This window comes from Lotus japonicus, chromosome 3 (genome assembly GCF_012489685.1).
Source record: "Lotus japonicus ecotype B-129 chromosome 3, LjGifu_v1.2".
In the NCBI taxonomy this organism is placed as follows: Eukaryota; Viridiplantae; Streptophyta; class Magnoliopsida; order Fabales; family Fabaceae; genus Lotus; species Lotus japonicus.
In genome coordinates this window covers 97,601,677-97,620,191 of record NC_080043.1, presented here as the reverse complement: position 1 = coordinate 97,620,191, position 18,515 = coordinate 97,601,677, and the positions used below count along the sequence as shown (strand labels likewise).

Below are 18,515 nucleotides of genomic sequence, written 5' to 3'. Positions count from 1 at the left end.
CGTTATTGCGCTCTTTCAAAAACTTAATTATGAGGGAATATTAATGCTAATAGATATAAAAAAAAATTGTTAGAACCTAGAAATCTCTCACAATCATTACTCGATAGTTCCATGAAAAGATCTTGTTCTAATACCAGAGACAACTAAAAGATCTAAAGAAAACAAATATGAATAAAAAGCTTGAACTTCACTAAGCAAAAAGACCTTAGTAAGGATGACACAACATACAACCATCAATAAGACTAACTTAATGAATATATTAAAACATAGACATGAGCTTAGACACTGCCATTTTATCCGAGTTGTCACTTTTCAAAATCTTGCAATATGTTCAGGCACCTTGTTGGTTGGTTATTACCCTTGGTGGAAGGCAATCCTGGTCGAATAAAAAACAACAAAATCAGTATTGTTTAATGGAACTATAACGCAAAAAAGGTATTTCAACAGGGAGTCTATAAGCTAATTTTGTTAATAAAACTCTACAGAACTGATAACACATTAACTCTTTAATTTGTGAAGTGACTCCATATAATATATGGAAATGGAATCCTACATTTGTCAGCTGATGGTTAAATGTGAAAAAGAAACATTTCTTCAGAGTGAAATTAATAATCCTATAGTTTCATTATTAGATTCATCTCTTTGGGAGAGTGAGATTTAGGATCCATTCCAATGAATCCATATGGAGATACAACAAAACATGTTAAGAAACATCTGAATGGAAGAAGTTTGTCTAAGCCTTCCAACTCGGTTTAATAAGTTTAACTAACTTACCAAAGTGAAAAATAAATTATAATAAACTTGGCTTATGTTGCGGGCTTTACCTTTACTCCTTTCTCATTCTGCCTTTACTCTTCTCTCCATTTCCAACCCACGATGTCTTCTTTGGATTCTACAATGAAAAATCCTCAAAACTACAAAATCATCACTCCATTTACAAATTCATTCACCCAAACACAATAATGATATTTTCAGTCACTTGTAACATGCAAGAAAAGAAGGTTTCATATTATGTTAAGAATTTTTCTCTTACGATATAATCATCTTCCATTTAGCTCCAATCATGTCTGAAATGTTCTTAAATTCTGCCCCTGGGTTTAATTTCTTATTCTGCCTAAAATCGCAATCCATAGATAAAGATCACAAATACCCAATTTCCATTGAGGTTTATTATACCATGTAATTTGATGAGAGCTTGTGTTATCAGTTCAAGGAAAAGGATGCTGCTAGCTGGCATCTTATATGAAGGCTGAAGGTAAGAATGCAATGGAATCTAAGGTGGAAAATGGTGCTATTGTGTGTCAGAACTGTTGATGATCTCAATCCTTTTGGATTAAGGAGAATTTAAATTTATAAATAATAAAACAGATTCACAAAAGCATTTAAAGAGAAACTGAAGATATGATAATTAATAAGACTTGTAGTATTGCAAAGTTTGCTAATAGGTGTGTTGTTCATAAACAAAAGACACTCTAATTAATTAAATTTTCACCATTCCACTCACTCACAAACATACGATATTTCAATCATCCCTTTCGTAAAAGCCTTAGGAGAAACAAATAGCAAATAAGCAATAGTTTACAACATGTGCAAAAGGGAGAAAGAGATAAAATAGTCCCTTACAGTGGCACTATGATACTCAATTTCTCGGGAGGATGAATCACCGATCGAGTAGCACTCAATAATGAACATAAGAAATTCAGTAAACTGCAAAGATTGAAATTTTTCAAGGTTGGAAATCATGGAATGGTAAAAGGGACATAGTAATAATAATTAAAAAAGCTGAAACTTGAGTTTTGAGGATTGGAGCTGATTCAACATTTCCACTCTTTCCAACCTTATCTTTCCAGGGAGAAAACCTCAACTTCAATAATAGTTGTTAGAATATAATCACTCTAAGTTTGCTTGACTCTTTGAATTGATAAGCTTTCATATCTCATAACCATGAATTCTAAGTTTTCTACTGCAGACAAATCGGTGATAGAAACCTTAAAAAAAGTTTAAGGGAACACACAAATCCCAACCCAAATTTGAGCAAGACAAACAAAAGCTTATTTAAAGAAATATAAAGTAATCAATTTCTTTATGAAAAACCACAATTTACTGGTTTCAAACTAAATACAAACAAAAGAACCAATATCCAAAGCAAGAGTTAAATAGAGAAAACGGTGATATTGGTCAAAGAAAAAAGAACAAATTCAGTTAAGTCCAAAAACCACATGAAAGTAAATAAATCAGATCACTAAAAATATAAACCAACAACTTATGAGTGAAGAGTACCTGATACATGAATCAGTTGTTGCTAGGTGAGTGAGCATCAAGTCGCTACGGATAACCATCGCAGTACCCATAACCACATAAGAGAGAAAAGAGGAAAAATATGAACAGAATAAAATAAAAAATTCCAATCATGTAACCACATAGAGAGCAGAGAAAAGATAAAGTACCTGTGCAATGAAGCCTATATATCTTGTAACAATGAAGAAAAATCTGAACCACAAACGAAAAGAAAAACTAATTAGAAAATAAGCATAAACAATGTCATGTAAGTTCAACATGTCAATGAAACTAAAATCTAGTTGACAAAGGGTTTGGATTTCATCACTAAAGCATTTCCTTCTTATCTCAGCGAGCAAATGAACTCAAGAGAGAAGGAGCATCAGTAATTAGCTGAATCTAGTGTGTAAAGATTACTGAAAAAAATGAAAGAGCAAGAGATGCTCGTACTTGGAAGTATGAGCTTTGTTCTCGTAGCAGTACTAATCCCACAGGCACCAAGAAGTATTTCTACAATGTTCAATGCAGAGCTTGGTAGGTTTGGCAAAGTTTTGCTGAGTGCTGACAACATAGGAATCAACCTCAATAGTCAAATTCTTGAGCATCACTTCCACAGTTGGAGCTTTGCTCCTAAGTCCTAAGATAATAGAAATAATCAATCAGTTTAAATCATCTATATATTATATTGGGATCAAATATATAATTTAGTGATTTGATTTCATCTTAAACATAAATTTAACCGATTCTTCTAAAAGTTAATAAAAGGCATAAACAGTGGCTAAAACGTTAGCCTGAAAGTGAAATGCTTGATTGTTGCAGTTATAAGGTTATGCCTAAGAAAAGGATATGCCATCCATTTTCATACGTAGCTCTATGTTTTTCCAAATTCACAGTAATTATAGAAAGAAAAAGAAAAATTAGTGTTTGAACAAACTTTTCATTCAAAATCTATACCTCAAGTCTCTGCCGTAATTCTTGAAGGGTAACACTAATTGGTATGGTAAACCCTAAATCAATCAAAGGACATACAAATTGAGAGTTTGCAGGGTGAAAATGAATGAAATAGAAGAAGGGTATTACGAATCCTAACCTTCCGACGCAGTTGCGGATAAGCTCTACGGTTTTCTCATATTTCCTTATGAACTTTCCAGATTCAACCTCCTCCGTTCTACAGTGCGATCTCACGATCTTATTGGTGGAGCATCGTTCTGAGTCTGAAATTGGCCATCGTCAGCGTCGACAGATTGGGGTTTAGGCCAGATCTGATTTCTCTCACAAAATTACGTGTATAATTTGCATCAGAGATGAATTTACCTGAGTCGATGAGGCCGCGAGAAACCGAATCACGAACTGCTCGTAAAAAAATTGGAGAAGATGAAACAGGAAGAAAGGGGGGGTTGACAGGACCAACATCTGAAGAGGCCGTAAGAAACACGAATTAAAAGAGATGGAGAGCTTAGGGATGAAATCACGATTTAAAGTTGATTCATCACGAATTAAGTGATTTCGAAAATATGAATCAGATTTGGGGTTAATTAAGGAGCAATATGGCCACAGATTTGGAATGAAAATTAACCGTGTGGAAAAATAAAAAAGTAAAAACAGCTGGTATCTTAATGAAATTAAGGAATATAACAATAATTTCAAACTTATTTTCCATTAATATTGACAAAACCATGTATGAATAAAGACAAAACCGTGTGCTATTGACATTTCTAATTAATGATTCAATGATTTCGACCAATCAAAATGCAAGGATTTGGACCAATCAGCTAACGACATGTGGAAAATAGGTGAAACCAACCAATGGAGCTGTGACATGTGGAAATTAAATAACAGTACGGCCCACTTTGGTGGATGGGCTTTATATATTATTAAGAGGCTTAAATAACCTTTTGGTCCTTGAAATTGTAAAGGGAATCAAATCTGGTCCTTGTAAAATTTTCGCATTAAATTAAGTCCCTAAAATTGTTTTTTTAATCTAATGAACTCCTTTTGCTCAATTTTGACCGGTCAACAGTCCAGTGGCAAGCCTAGTCAGTTAAGGACGACCACGTGGATTTTTTCACATCAATTTTAGTCCCTTAAAAAGTATTTTAATCAATTTTAGTTTCTGTTCTTCCACCTTCATGTTCTTCCACTTTCACCTTCTTCCTCTTCCTCCATAACTCAAATCACATAAATTCAAAAGGAAGAACAAGGTGAATGTGATAAACATATAGTTTTTTTTAGGGTTTTGAATTTCAAGGTTTAAGGATTTGAGTTATGGAGGAAGAGGAAGAAGGTGGAAGAGGAAGGTGGAAGAACAAGGACTAAAACTGATTAAAATATTTTTTAAGGGACTAAAATTGATGTGAAAAAAGTGCATGTGGCCATCCTTAGCTGACTAGGCTTTCCACTGGACCGTTGACTAGTCAAAATTGAGCAAAATGACTTAATTAGATTAAAAAAACAATTTCAGGGACCCAATTTGATGCGAAAATTTTACAGGGATCATATTTGATTTTCTTTACAATTTCAAGGACCAAAAGAGTATTTAAGCCTTATTAAGATTTTAATTTTAGTTTTTAGAATTAATTATAAATTATTTATAAGTTTATAATAAAATCTCCAAAGTCCAAACACTCAAAATTGAGCCTGAGACTTTTCAACGCCTCACCCACCCGCAGTGGCTCTCCTTCTCACCGATAGCGCTCTTTCGCTACCGTTGCTCCGCCCTCTCCCTCTCCCTCTCCCTCTCCCCTGGTACTCAGTCGGTTGCTGTTGCTGTCAGTGGACAATCCGGTGCCCAAAACCCTACTTCATTATTTCAATTGCAACCCTAGGTTACTAGGTAAGTGCCAAATGGTATTTTCCTTGCTTCTTCATATCCTTCTTGTTTGATAGCTACATGCATATTATATGTGGTACCCTAGCTCGTTAATCTGGCGTGCTAGCACGCAAATTTGTCTAAGGTAAATGTAGGGGTGAGAGGCCAGGGATAAGGTAGGGAATGGGGCCGATGGTCTTGAGATGCGGGGAGAAAAGCATGGGCATTAATCTAGGGTTTGTGAGGTTGCAGGTTGTCAATTTCCTTTATTTTAACATCAAATCGGGTCAAGGAGCTTTTCATACCATTAGCAATCATACATTTTTGATCTCATATACCATGAAAGTTATGGGGCTTCTGGTGCTGTGAGATTAAGTATTGGAATGGATAAAATGTAAAAGGCTACCTTATGCTGGGGATTGGATGTGATCTTTTGGTGGAAAGCATACAGTTCAGGTGTTTTATGAATACAAATAAGGTTTTAGGATAAGTGAACAGTGCCTTAGGAGCAAAAAATAGGTGTAAAAAGTTAGACAATAATGATTAAATCGAGACAAACATTGTAAGGTACCAGACTTGAGTCCAATTGCAAGGCATGGGACTCGAGTCCCACATTGGAACTATCCAATGTGGGGTTTATAAGACCTTGTGTTCTCTAACTACAACGGCATGGTTTTGTTAACTTGTTATCACTTTGTCTCTGTTTACTCAGCAATGTTAGCTCTAAAACAGAAGATAAGCATAGGATAAAAGCCTTATACTTCTATTAGAGTATAAACTGGTTTTTTAGTATAAGTCAGTTATAGTTAGTAATATCTGTTTGTAACAGATTCAGCTAGTCATAACTGAATCTCTTTCTGTTTAGATAGCTTGCATCACTGAGAGCTCCTCTTGTAATCTCTCTCTCTCTCTCTCTCTCTCTCTCTATTAATACTGAGAGCTCCTCTTGTAATACTTAGCTTTTCAATCAAATGAATTTCTGTTCAGTTTCAATAGTTTAGCGTTTTCAACAACTCAATAAATCATGAGATAACCTTGTGTTACTCACATAATAAAAAAAAGAATGTGTGTCCCCTTCTGTTATATACCTCTCTTTCTTCAAGCCCTTTTTCATTATGTTGGTAATGGCCGAAATAAAGACTAGTTCTACCTGCACGAGGTCTTGGATAGCAAGCCATAGCTTTTACTATCTCATATAAAGAAAACTATAACTAATTATCTGTTTTCCTTTAGCTCCTAGGTTCTTGACTTAGTTAGTGAAAACAATTTTTGTTATGCTTGTATATCTCTAAGGATTTATTTGGTGAAAAATATTTAAATGACTATTGTGGTGATATATTAATCTTCGGGAGCAATTTAAAAGTTAACTATTGCACTTGTAATTATTATTTTACACTTTAGGGCTGAGGCAGTTAAAATAACTATCAATATCAAAAATGTTGTTTTCCCTCACAATGTCTTTTCTTCATGTTCACTATTTGATTTGATACAGATTGGTTTACTTGGTTACTTTTCTCAAGTTAGAGGCCTTAAACATGATGGTTTAACACCTTGTGTAATAATCTTTTTCAGCCCTTGTTATATTGAAGTTTTATATGTGAAAAGTGGAATAGAGTGGAAATGGCATTACTGAAAATGCCTGACCTTCCATTTCAAGTTGGGGATTTGGCTGAGTCAAGAAGCTTTCGAGTTGGTTATCGTGGTGCATGGTTTCGTTGCAAGGTATATACAAATCTTATTTAGACCAATATATATATACATACACACACACACACACACACACATATATATATATATATATATATATATAGTTAGTTAGTTAGAGTTTGAAATAAAGGGACCCGTGTAGAAAGCAGTTTTCTTTTGGGATTGATTACTGAAAAGGCAAAGCCACATTTATTAAATGTGCATTTGAGCAAACAATTGGTCATTACTATTATTATTTTTTGTAATTTTTTTTTTCTTTCAATTAATTTGTCATTTAGCTAATGTGATAATAAGAGCCATGTGTTTGTTTATGATCTTGTGAGATGTCATGACTCATATTTGATTATTTGCGATTCTGCATGATCACACAGAAACACAATTTTGGTTCTGATGTTTGCAAAATCGTAGAATCACATGATTACATGATTTTATTTGCAATTTCACAAATAATGATATCGCCTAATCAACATCTGTTAAGGCCCCCACTCGCATGTGTCCATGATCCTTGTACACAATGCCTTTTCCCATAGCTTTATTCTAATATTTTACATTTTAGAGGGGAGGACAAAACTTGATTTACCTTACTTTTGGAAAAGCAATATCTTGTTTATAACAGTTAGATGGTTCAATATGTGGGTTAAAGAAAGAAATTTAATCTGCTGTTGGTTTCATTCTTGGCTCTCCAGGGGTCTCTCACATTATTTAGATCCCATAAGATCTCTCTTGGCTAATAATTCCCGGACATTCTTCCTATGTGATAGGAAGATCCATTGTTTGAGTACATAACTTCAATGACTTAGAAGTGTTGTGAAGACTCCTAGATCTTTGGTTTGAAGTTTGATCTGGATGAAAGTTTTGAAGTTGTTAATTCCTTTACTATCATTCATTGTAGCCACAATATCATCGACTTAAACAGTTAAACCACTAGTACTATGCAAGCACTACTAAGTTTGTTTGGAAAACCCTGTACAGTAACTCTCGCTTCTTCTTATCCCGAAATCTAACCACATCATTGGATCTTCCAAACCAAGACCGTGGTGATTGCTTTCCCTTGAGCAAAAAAACTATGGTGGTTGCTTCGTCTACATTTCATCAAGTTAGTCACCATGTACGAAGTCACTCTTCAGATCTTGTTTGTACAGTGGGATATGCCTCACCAAATGACGAGGAAAATGACTATTGGGGGGGGGGGGGGGGAGGAGTATCAATTTGTATTTTGATCGTGAATTTTACTTGTTGCAAGTTTGCAACATGTTTCAACTTTAAGTTTATTGCTCTTGTCATGCAGTTAGTTTTTTATTTTATTTTATGATATTATGTAGTTTTTTAGTATGAAGTATATTTTATTGTTCGCGCCATGCTTTTGCTATAGGCTGCAATGCCTTCCCTTTTTATTGTTACGGTGGATTTTTGGCTCTTTACCATGAATCACTATCCATCCTTATTAGCATTGCTGACTCCATATTCTAGATGTAGAACATAGTTATGTCCTAATAATAACCTTTAACTTGAGTTAGATGTTTATTTCATGTTATTTTTGCTAGTTCCTATACATGTGACAATCTTATTTTCATTTTGGATTCAAGTAACATCTTCCAAGTTCCAACTGCATTGTAAGTTTGATCAAATAAAGTTTATTCTTCTTAAAATAAGTCCATGTAGAATAATTTGGTAGTCCTGTAATCTGGCTGTATGCAGCTGTTCGTCCCTCATTCGTGCTGTTGGGCAGCCTTCCTCTACGTTTTTGTTAATGCAGTAGTCTACTCAACTATTGCTGCCATTTTTTTTTGGGGGGGGGGGTATGTGGTTGAATATGAAATTTTGTGCTTAATGCTTTTTGCCTGAAGTTATTTTATATTATTCTTCCAGATTGGAGGGATTCGTACGAAAAATGCCGTGATGTCCTATCTATTGGAGTATTATGACTACCAAGATGAAAGTATGTTTTTGCTTTGCGTTAAAATTGAAACTAGAGTTCCATTAGCTTATTGACGGTTTTATGAATGTCCTTATGAGGTTTGGTGTGATTTAACATTTTTTATTGAGCGTAATATATTTGGGTTAACTACAATATTTTTTTTTTAATGTGAAAATATATTATTCTTTGACATTCATTCATATGAAGCATTTTTGCTTGCCGGAAATAAAGAATTTTTTAAGAGAAATGTTCGGCATAGCGAAATCAAGGAGTCCATGTCAATATAAAATGAATGGTAGGGGTTGAAGAACCTTGAATGAAACTGTTAGAAGTCCCACATTGGCTAGAGATATGACATAGATAGTCTTTATAAAGGGTTGAGCAACCCTCAACTTTTGAGCTAACTTTTGGGTTTAGTCAGGCCTCCCAAATCTAATATGGTATCAGAGCCTATCTTAGATTCCTTTGTTGGTGGAGACCTCCCATATTTGGGTCACCCAACAAATGTTTTCAGTCCTGTAAATTTCACGCTCTAGATGTCCAGCCCTGAGTGTAACAGAGCGTGTTAGGAAGTTATATTGCCATGAATAGAAAATGTGTAAGGATAGTAGTTTCGGGAATTAATAAAAAAATGGAGAAACCATGTTTCTGAAAGTTTTGGTCATTTTGTGACTGTCATTTCACTTTCTCTTGGCTTGGAGTCCATTGTTCTAGGGAGATTATTGTTTAATAAAGATTTTCCCTGTTGTCCTGATCTATTGTTTCTCTTTTGATCCACCACTACCTACTATTTGGTATTGATGCTCTGTAGTCGTATCCAGCGAGTTCTTCATGGTGAACACTTGCATGGAAGCAAGATTAGGGTGAAGGGAGAGAGGGTTTGAATCTTCACTGAAACAAGCTGAAGATGACTGACGTTAACAGTGAGAGAAGAGATCGAGAGGGGTATGGAGTATTGATGTAATAGGCTAAAGCTGGTCTGATCCAAGGCAGGAGGCAGAAGGGATTGTGAGGTAAAAGATCCCAAAGAAAGCTGGCTGGCTGCTATGGTCTGAACTTTGCTGGGAGAAAGAAACCCTATAAATTTTGAGGGAATTGAATACGAGGCAAGTTGGGCGATGTTTAAATGGGGTTGGGATTGGTCAGGAAGTGAACAAGGAGTGAGTTCGAGAACAAAGTTGGAATATTGTGGAAAAGAGGCGGCAGAAGTTGGAGATTCCTTTGTTTTCTAGAGGCCCTATATTACTGAGTTATTAATTACATGGCTGATTATAAGGAGTAATTATCCCCTAAATTACTTTTTATGTAGCGTCAAATGACTTCATGTCTATACTCTAAACACAATTTAGAAAAATGTTTCTACAAGTGTAAGAGAGCTCTTCAATTCTCCAAAACCAGGATGTTTATCATTAGACCACAACCACATTTCTTTATCATTTTGAAATGCTAGAGTTTTACATTACTAAGAAACTTATAAAACTACCATAACTTTGCAATATAACAATTCGTTTCAAGTTATAACTGTTACATTGCTTGCTGCAGAGCCAAGTTGGATCAGGTTGTATCAGAACCCCCTAACTAAGATTGACAAGCAAAAGGGATTCAGCAAGGAATTGATGCTGCGACCTTCATTTCCTACTATCGTTCGTGAAAGTGATAAGCATGATATCAATTCAGAAGTGATAGTTATTGTTGATGATGCATGGAAGGTTGGGGATTTGGTAGATTGGTTCACTGATGGTTGTTTTTGGTCTGGAGAAGTTACTAAAATATTAGGAAAAGATAAAGTTCAGGTAACACTTTCCCTTGCAGGTTTTTTTCTGGTTATATTTGAGAAGGCATTTACTATGCACAAGCAAAAGCTTGTGCATAGTTGCACCATGTCCTTTTTACCTACTAGTGCAAGTTTACAGGTAATTTCTTTATTTTTAAAAATTCAAATATTTAATATATTATAGTATACCCCCATAGTATAGGGGGCGTATCAAGTGAGAGCAATGTTTATTGTGAGAGATGAGAGCATCAGATCGTGACCATTAAATCTAACATGAATGGTCAAGATTAAAACATAAAGTCACATGATCATTAAATGACATTAAATCTCAACCATCCATTTATAATTGTGTGGCTACGATTTGATGCTCTCATCTCTCACAATAAACATTGCTCTCACTTGATAAGCCCCCTTATAGTATAATTAGTTAAATTAGTTAGTGAATGATCAATAAGATTAAAGTTAAGTGGATTTGGTAACTTCAATGCCCACCGCTACAACCACCACCACCATAACCAGATTTTCTCCTCCCTCCACCACCAACATCACCACCAGACCCGTCTCTGTTGCATTAACCCTGTGGCCACCGTCACACAAATATGGGTTGAGGAGCACAAGAGAAAGATATACACATAAAAAGAAGGTAACTGTTGTTCTTTCTATCAAGGTTCTGGATTAGCAAACCTCAAAAGAGAAACATACAGTGGCAGCCTGGATGATGATAATAGGAGACTCTGGTGGTGGATTCACATCCACCTTACTCTCAGCATCAATGACATTACTTTCTGACACTTGCGATTTCTGATTAGGTTCAGGAAGTGGTTGAAAATTGAAATTACTACATTCTGAACTCTCCTTATTAGCTGCAGAAGATGGAATCTCTGCTGCTTTGGTTGAACCCAGAAACCAATAAACCACAAACCCATAAACTCCCTTATTTTTCGTTTTCTTCTTCTTCAACCCCAAAACTCCAAAACCCATTTCTCTAACCAGCAGCCATCGCCCATCCTTCAACCTTCAAACCCAAAACAACCCCAACCATCTCGTCCACCGCGATCTGAAGTGAGAGAGAGAGAGAGAGAGACGCAGATGTAGATCTGAAATGAGAGAGATCCAGAAACAACAGAGTCCAGATCTGTAGAAGAAAGGTGGTGGCTTGAATCTGCCTCCTTCAATCTGTGGTGGAGGGTGCATCGCCAAGAACCAGTGACCAATCTTCACCGTCACCAGCCACCGCCGCCGAACCCCCACCACAGATCAACCCAGTTCAGCCAAACTACCACCTTCGCCAAACTTCCATGTCTCGTTGACAACCTCCTGCGTGATCAGGGGAGAGAGAGAGAGAGGAGATGGTAGTGCGTGATACTGGGTGAGGAAAGGAGATGGCGCGGGTTTAGGGAAGAGAAGGAGATGGTGGTGGCGGCGTAGCCATGGGAGAAGAGGAGGAGGTGGCGGCTATAGCAGAAGAGGAGAGGTTTTTGGATCTTTTCAAAGAGACAGATTAGGGTTAATTAGGTTGAAATTAAAAAAATTAGAAACCTGTTATAGTGGGTCAAAAGTGGGTTGTGCAAGCTTACACAACTATTTGCTTGTGCATAATAAATTTTTCCTATATTTGATACCTGAATTTTGATTTTCTGTGAGCTATAGACCTATAGTATTACAAAAAATAGAAATTATTTGGAAAATTTAATTCCCGGAGTCCAAATCTATTTAGCCTTTAGATCTTTTTTTTTGGGTTTAATTTACTCTTTATTCTTTGACCCTTTCTAATCTTTGTTGCTTTTGGCTTTGCCACATTGTTGATTTGCATGTTCTTGCTCTAGTTCTTCTATACTCCCACAATTTTGTTGCCATCTCTTTTGTTGCATTTTAATATCTATGATTCTTATTTTGTTATTGATTCCACCAAGATACATGCAAATTATATATGTTGATTTGCCATCTAACTTGTCTTTCTAGGTTGATTTGGTACCTCCTCCACTGGGTGAAGGGTCATCCTACGAAGCTTTAAGCAAGGACCTTCGCCCATCCTTGGACTGGTGCCCAGAGAAAGGTTGGACCGTTCCTATGCCTATGGTTTGTACTAATAATCCCATATTTTGTCTCATTTTTTATTTATAATTTATCTTTCCATGTATACATTTTTTTCTATGAAGTCTTATCTTCTATACTTGTACCAAGTGTCAAATAGTTTTCAGTTTTAGTATATCTGATTGCAATTTCCCTTGATTGCATAAAATAAAAAATGAACTTCACCTAAAAAAATGTAATTCTTGGTCTTAGAATTTGGGCTAGGCTCAACTCGACCCAAAAGCTAGCTCAGGGATGAGAACTGCTTTACTATTTATAATGACTATTTTAGCCGTGTATCTTGTCAACGTGAAACCTTAGAATGTGAAGTTTGAAGGACTGGACATTTGCTGGTGGCCCATTTGTGGGTGACCCAAATAAACTGATTTAGGATATCCTCAAATACCATCTTAGGATTTGGTCAGACCTAACTCTACTCTAAAAGCTAATTCAGGGGTAATGATTGCTCTACCATTTATAACGACTATTTTAGCCATGTCTCTAGTCAATGTAGTTCCTTAACATTTGGTGTTTCAATTAATGTGAACTTGTTCAGTTAAAGTTGCCAATTCCTGTTTTGGCAATTCTTTTTGTTTATAGGAGAAACTGTTGCTTTTGAAAATGAGTAAGCCAGATTCAAACTAAACTATCATAAAAGTATGAGAAATTCAAATTTAGTGAGATATGGTTTTTTTCGCAAATTTAGTCCAAAGTTCAAACCAAACAGGCCTTTTAAGTTTTCTTATGTATTCTTGGTCTAGAATCATTTCATTTACCATTTTGCTAATCATATATTCAACTATATTTCATTTATCTAACATATATCAAGCTAGCTTTCAGTGTGCTTAATTTGTATGATATGTAGTTCATGATTCAAATCTTTGCTACTTGATTCATTATTTAAATGGTTGCTACTTGATTCATTTTGGTCTGGTCAACTTAGTACCAGTTTTATGTAGCTTCTTGTTTTCTCATGATATTCATAATCATTGTTTCAATAAATTGTTTATCTTGATGTTCTAGACTGTTCTTCTTGAACTTCTTTTATGATGTTAAATGTCACTTACATATCTCAGTTTGGATAACCAATTCTTCAATCTTTGCAAAATTTGCAGGAGGATGGATGTAGGAGGCCTTGTGCTCGTATAATAAATACAGCAAATTCCGGTAAACTACAATATTAAGATATACTGTTTTGATTTCTTTCTCGTCATTAGATTTAGAGAAGCAGAGAGAGAGAGGGAAGAAAATATGAGAGAAATTCTGATTTTCAACACTGAATGTGATACATCATTGTTATATACACTTTGAGTAGCTTCCAAGAGAAGCTAATTGTGAGGGTCCTAAATATTATGGGTGCGGCGCTTGGGCCTTGGTTTAGTTTATTTAATATTGCTAGTTGGTCAAGTCTATCTTCATTTTCTAGTTGATAATCTGTCTTTATCTCAAGTTTATCCTTATCTGGTTGGGTCTATCTTTATATTTATTTCATTAGTAGGGTTATTAGTATAAATAGGAGTGATGCTATTAAGTTTGGAATTAGGATTATGTTTTGAAGTATGGTGTTGTAAAACGGTTTTACCTTTGGAAGAATGTTCTCCTCCTTGGATCTTTTTCAGTATTAATTCAGAAGTTATTTCAGATTTTCAGTATTCCTTCTCTTCTCTATTTTCTATTTGTTGTTTGCTGTCAAGGATATTTTAAATCCTAGCAAATTGGTCAGACCTGCCGGATCCTTTTTTTTTGGAAACCGTGTTCCGCCTCCGGTTTCGAACCTTCTTCAGTGTCGTGTCTCATTTTGACAGCTTTTCGAGCCACCACCACCACTCACTGGAAACTGATGACCACCACTAGATCCGGGTCGCCTGGACAAGATTGGCCCATCCTTACCGGTTTCACGCTGATCATCTTGACCATCCACAATCACCCACTAACCCACCAGAGAATTTAGAATCCACTGAGGATGGTGGTTTATCCAGGCCTATTCAGTATTGTAATGAGTCCAAGCAAGAAACTGCAGGTCGGATACCACTCGGGAGTCGGGACACTGATAGGAATCAAGATGATCGGCGCGAAGATGATCAAGATGAGGTAGGGGAGGTGCAGGGAATCGCAAGTTCACAACTCTCTGCCCCCCATGTGATCAGTTAGTTGTTGTAACTTCCTATTAACTTTGGAGAAAACTAACTCTAACTGAATTATGATTCAAGGTGATCAGAACTATTACATCAGGTCTATATTTATAGACAGCAGAAGTACGGAAGAGTCTTATAAAAGACTCACATAGTAAACCGCTAGGTATACTCTAATACCCCCCACAAGCTCAAGTGGGATGATTGGTGACAACATCACACACTTTGAGCTTGGACCAATAGACAACAGAAGTAAGGAGGAGTCTCATAGAAGACTCGCATTGTAAACCACTAGGTATACTTTAATACTTCCTAACTATATAGGGAGCTTAGGGAGGGAAATTTAGTTAGATAAGAAGTTAGAGGGAATTGGGAGAGTTCTGGATCTTTCGAACTTGTGGAGCCAAACACAAGTTTATGTCACAAGAAATTGTGAGGACTTCACAATTACCTGTGCTGGATACACCTTATGTGGTGGAGGCTGGAGATGGGCGTTAGGTAGGGTGTAGGGGAGTTTGTGAAGAAGTTAACCTCATTATTCAGGGGGTTCCCATTAAAAAGGAATTTTTCTTGGTTTGGGGGGGGGGGGGGGGGGGGGAGGATGGGAAGATGGTCGTTGACTGTGAGTTCTTGGATCAGTATGTGCCTTGAGGTGATATTATGTGGCACACCATGCTTCTACTGATGAAACTGTTAATTCTAATTGGGTTTGACATAGTCCCATCCCTCCCCCCCCCCCCCCCCCCCCCATGTTTATTTCCATGGACCCAATGACAATTTCCTTTCCCTGTATTTTTGTCTCTTTTGGTGCTTGTGAGGAAGTTTTAGCTAATGAAGATGCTTTCATTTTGTGGTCATAACCTGTTTTTGGTGTTTCTTATTGAAAATGTTGTATGTAGCTATTTGACCATTTACAGAATACAGATGTTGAACGCTTTGGGTTTAGATTTGGTTAGCAACAAGATGATGGTTATTATGTGTCCTGTATTTATTGCTCTCTGCATCCTATGGATTCTGCAAAAAAAAAATTGGGTACAATTATTGCTCCCTGCAACCTTCACAATTACTATTGAAACAAGGGAAATCATGTTGGAGTTTTCTCTCTTGAGCTTGATATTTTTCTATGGGTTATGATTAAAATTGGAGGTTGCAGGTGGGTGGTTATGGTGGAATCCAGTGAGTAGGGGAAGAGGGTTTGGGTGGAGGAGAAAAACCTAATTTTATATGTTAAATAGGGTTTTGGTCCCTCTAAAATTAACAAGATTTGGTTTTGGTCCTTCAATTGACACATCATTTGTCATGTCAGCCGCAACGTCATCTTCCACGAGACGTGTCAGATGATGTTGCGTGCCATGTAAGCGCTCACCGGGCACGCAAGCACTTCGCCTTAGCTCAGATTCAGGCGAGAACTAAAATCAAACTTTTCTCTAATTGCAAGGATCAAAATGCAACTTTGCTTTCAAGAGAGACTAAAATAAAAACTGCCTATATTTACTGGGACCAAAATGATATTTAACCCTTTAGTATATTTCAATTTCAGTTTTGATATTTTTGCTGTTTAACTTCAATCTATTATGTTATTGCAGGGGGTGTAGTGAAAATCCATGCTACAGATGGAGCAGTGGAGGTTGGTCAGCCTACAGTGAGGTCATATTCGTCTAAAAAAAATGAGGGCATCTTGGAATGTACAGATGGATCTGTGGCAAGAAAAGAGCAATGCGACACTAGCAGAAATGGTATGGAGATTGAAGAGTCTGGCAACAAATTTGGAGGAACTTGTTTTTCAGATAGTGTTTTGAAATCACATATTATGGATGCACCAATGGAGAATTCGGAAAGGGTTGCCATGAATAGTGGATATAATGATGAATATCCAGCAAAGAGGATGAGAAATATCAGAAGCATTTGTCTGAATTCCATGTCTTCCAATACGATAGAAGCTGCAATTTTGGACTTGGAGGAACTTGTAAATAGGATTAGATGGTTAAGGAATATGTTGAATTTAGGGGTGCCTTTATCGGGTACTAAACGATCATCATGGGAAATTTTGCATCATGCGCCCCGCTGATGATTTTCGAAAAATGCAAGACCTCAGCGTATATCGCCTATGTTTTCAAACATTCTCGTGTTGTAAATCGTGCTTAGACTCTGAATCACTCTACAATGGGGAGTGGGACCATGCCTCTTTAACTAAGACAACCTATTATTATTCTGTATTTCAAAAACTTTAAAGGGATAATTATATGACGTCATCAGCAATTTTAAAGAAATAAAATCATGTAAATATTTATATAAATACCTTTAAATGTATTTCTGTCAGTCCTCAAATGATAGTTCAAGTGATAAGAGTTGAGTGATATATAGTTGTGGAGGGAAAAGTCATGAGATCAATCTTGAGATGGTGTAGATGGTGTAATTTAACTTTCCGATATACTAAAAAAAATATGATCTTTCTTATATCCTACTCCCTAATGCTTTTGCTAATTTATGCTAATTTAATCTCACAGCAAATTGAATTACTTCCAATGCATCAATATATATTAGAAAAGAAAAGAAGAACTTCTATCAGGCTGATTTAGTGACGTATGATTCTCACGTTAGTTCTCATAAAAAAAAAAATTCACATGTTATTCTCAGGTTAATTCTAATAAAAAAATACATTTTTAAATTTTAGATTTGATTAGGATTCAGGTTGTTTATTTCTTGATTTTATCTTAATTTATTTTTGATTTATTTTTAGAGTATTAATTAATTTTTATGGTATTTTTATTGAATTTTCGGATTTTTAATTAATTCAGAATTTTATGAGTTTTTATTGTGATTTGCTAGATTTTGTAGTTTTTATCTATCTTTATTTATTACCTTTTTAAATTTTAGATTTGATTAGGATTTAGGTTGTTTATTTCATGATTTTAACTTAATTTCTCTTATTATTTATTTAATGTAAATTTCAGGAAATATTTTATTTTATTTTAGAGTATAAATTAATTAGGATTTAGGTTGTTTATTTTTATCTTAAATTAATTAATACTCTACAAAAAATCTCACGTGGTATTCTTAGGTTAATTCTCATAAAAAAATCATGTGCCATTCCATTTGATAGATTCTCTTATGTTGTGTTATTTTATCTTGAAACTGAATTTTAAAAGATTTGTCATAATTATCTAAGATTTACCTAGATCCTTACTAAATTTATTTTCAAAATAAATCTTGAAACCGTTTTTATTATCTCTTTAAATTAGGAAAAGTCTGAAGCCTAATTTACTACATATTTACAGGAATCCTGTGATTTCTCCTTTTATTTGTTCTAATGATCCACAATAAAAAAAAATGTAATGCTGAGATTATAATCCATTAAAATTTAAAAGATTTTTCCTAATTATCTAAGATGCTAGATAAGTCATCTCCTCTCTATATATTAATATATATTATAAAAGAATTATATAACTTATCTTTTGTTGACACGTGTTTCCTAATTCCAAAACAGATCTTGAAACCGAATTTTAAAAGATTTGCCCTAATTATCTAAGATTTAAACAAACAAGCATAATCACATACATGATTAATAGATATATCAAATACAATAGACATATTCCCCGTGCAACGCACGGGAAAAAACCACTAGTTAAACTTAATTTGATAATAAGCCGGTTGAAAGTCATTATGACTATTACCACTTCCAACTTCAATCAAAATAATAATTAATACTTGTGTTCATGCCTCCGTTCTACAAAGATTATTGATTTAGAGTCTAACTATTTTTTTCAAAAATGTTTGTTGTTTTATATATCAAAATAATTTTTTAATTTTTTTCAATTATACCTT

At 35.3% G+C, this 18,515-nt stretch overlaps 1 protein-coding gene and 2 long non-coding RNA genes across 5 annotated transcripts; 1 reads left to right on the top strand and 2 right to left on the bottom strand.

The window, feature by feature from the left end:
- Positions 1-273: 273 nt before the first annotated feature.
- Positions 274-2,471, bottom strand: LOC130743105 (uncharacterized). 2 transcript variants are annotated; one of them, XR_009021347.1, is made up of 5 exons: positions 2,448-2,471; positions 2,281-2,325; positions 1,624-1,707; positions 825-892; positions 274-376 (listed from the first exon to the last, which is right to left on the bottom strand). It is a non-coding gene; the product is annotated as an uncharacterized LOC130743105 (long non-coding RNA). The 2 variants fall into 2 exon arrangements; XR_009021346.1 differs by lacking the exon at positions 2,448-2,471 and having other exon boundaries at positions 2,281-2,385.
- A 360-nt stretch (positions 2,472-2,831) lies between these two features.
- LOC130743140 (uncharacterized) lies at positions 2,832-3,445 on the bottom strand. Its single transcript, XR_009021355.1, has 3 exons — positions 3,368-3,445; positions 3,232-3,284; positions 2,832-2,914 (listed from the first exon to the last, which is right to left on the bottom strand). It is a non-coding gene; the product is annotated as an uncharacterized LOC130743140 (long non-coding RNA).
- A 1,457-nt stretch (positions 3,446-4,902) lies between these two features.
- On the top strand, positions 4,903-16,945 carry LOC130748018 (uncharacterized). Of its 2 annotated transcripts, XM_057601098.1 has the most exons (7): positions 4,903-5,110; positions 6,659-6,808; positions 8,663-8,732; positions 10,254-10,504; positions 12,448-12,564; positions 13,674-13,725; positions 16,277-16,945. In XM_057601098.1, exons 2-7 carry the CDS (start codon positions 6,707-6,709, stop codon positions 16,756-16,758), a joined length of 1,074 nt encoding a protein of 357 aa, XP_057457081.1. In that variant the 5' UTR covers positions 4,903-5,110; positions 6,659-6,706; the 3' UTR covers positions 16,759-16,945. The 2 variants fall into 2 exon arrangements, with proteins under 2 accessions (XP_057457081.1, XP_057457082.1); XM_057601099.1 differs by lacking the exons at positions 4,903-5,110; positions 8,663-8,732 and having other exon boundaries at positions 6,663-6,808.
- The last annotated feature ends 1,570 nt before the right edge of the window (positions 16,946-18,515 follow it).

Coding starts and splice junctions, on each gene's coding strand:
- LOC130748018 (XM_057601098.1), top strand. CDS start 6,707: ATGGCATTACTGAAAATGCCTGACCTTCCATTTCAAGTTGGGGATTTG. Junction 8,733..10,253: donor TTATGACTACCAAGATGAAA/GTATGTTTTTGC, acceptor TGCTTGCTGCAG/AGCCAAGTTGGATCAGGTTG. Junction 10,505..12,447: donor TAGGAAAAGATAAAGTTCAG/GTAACACTTTCC, acceptor TTGTCTTTCTAG/GTTGATTTGGTACCTCCTCC.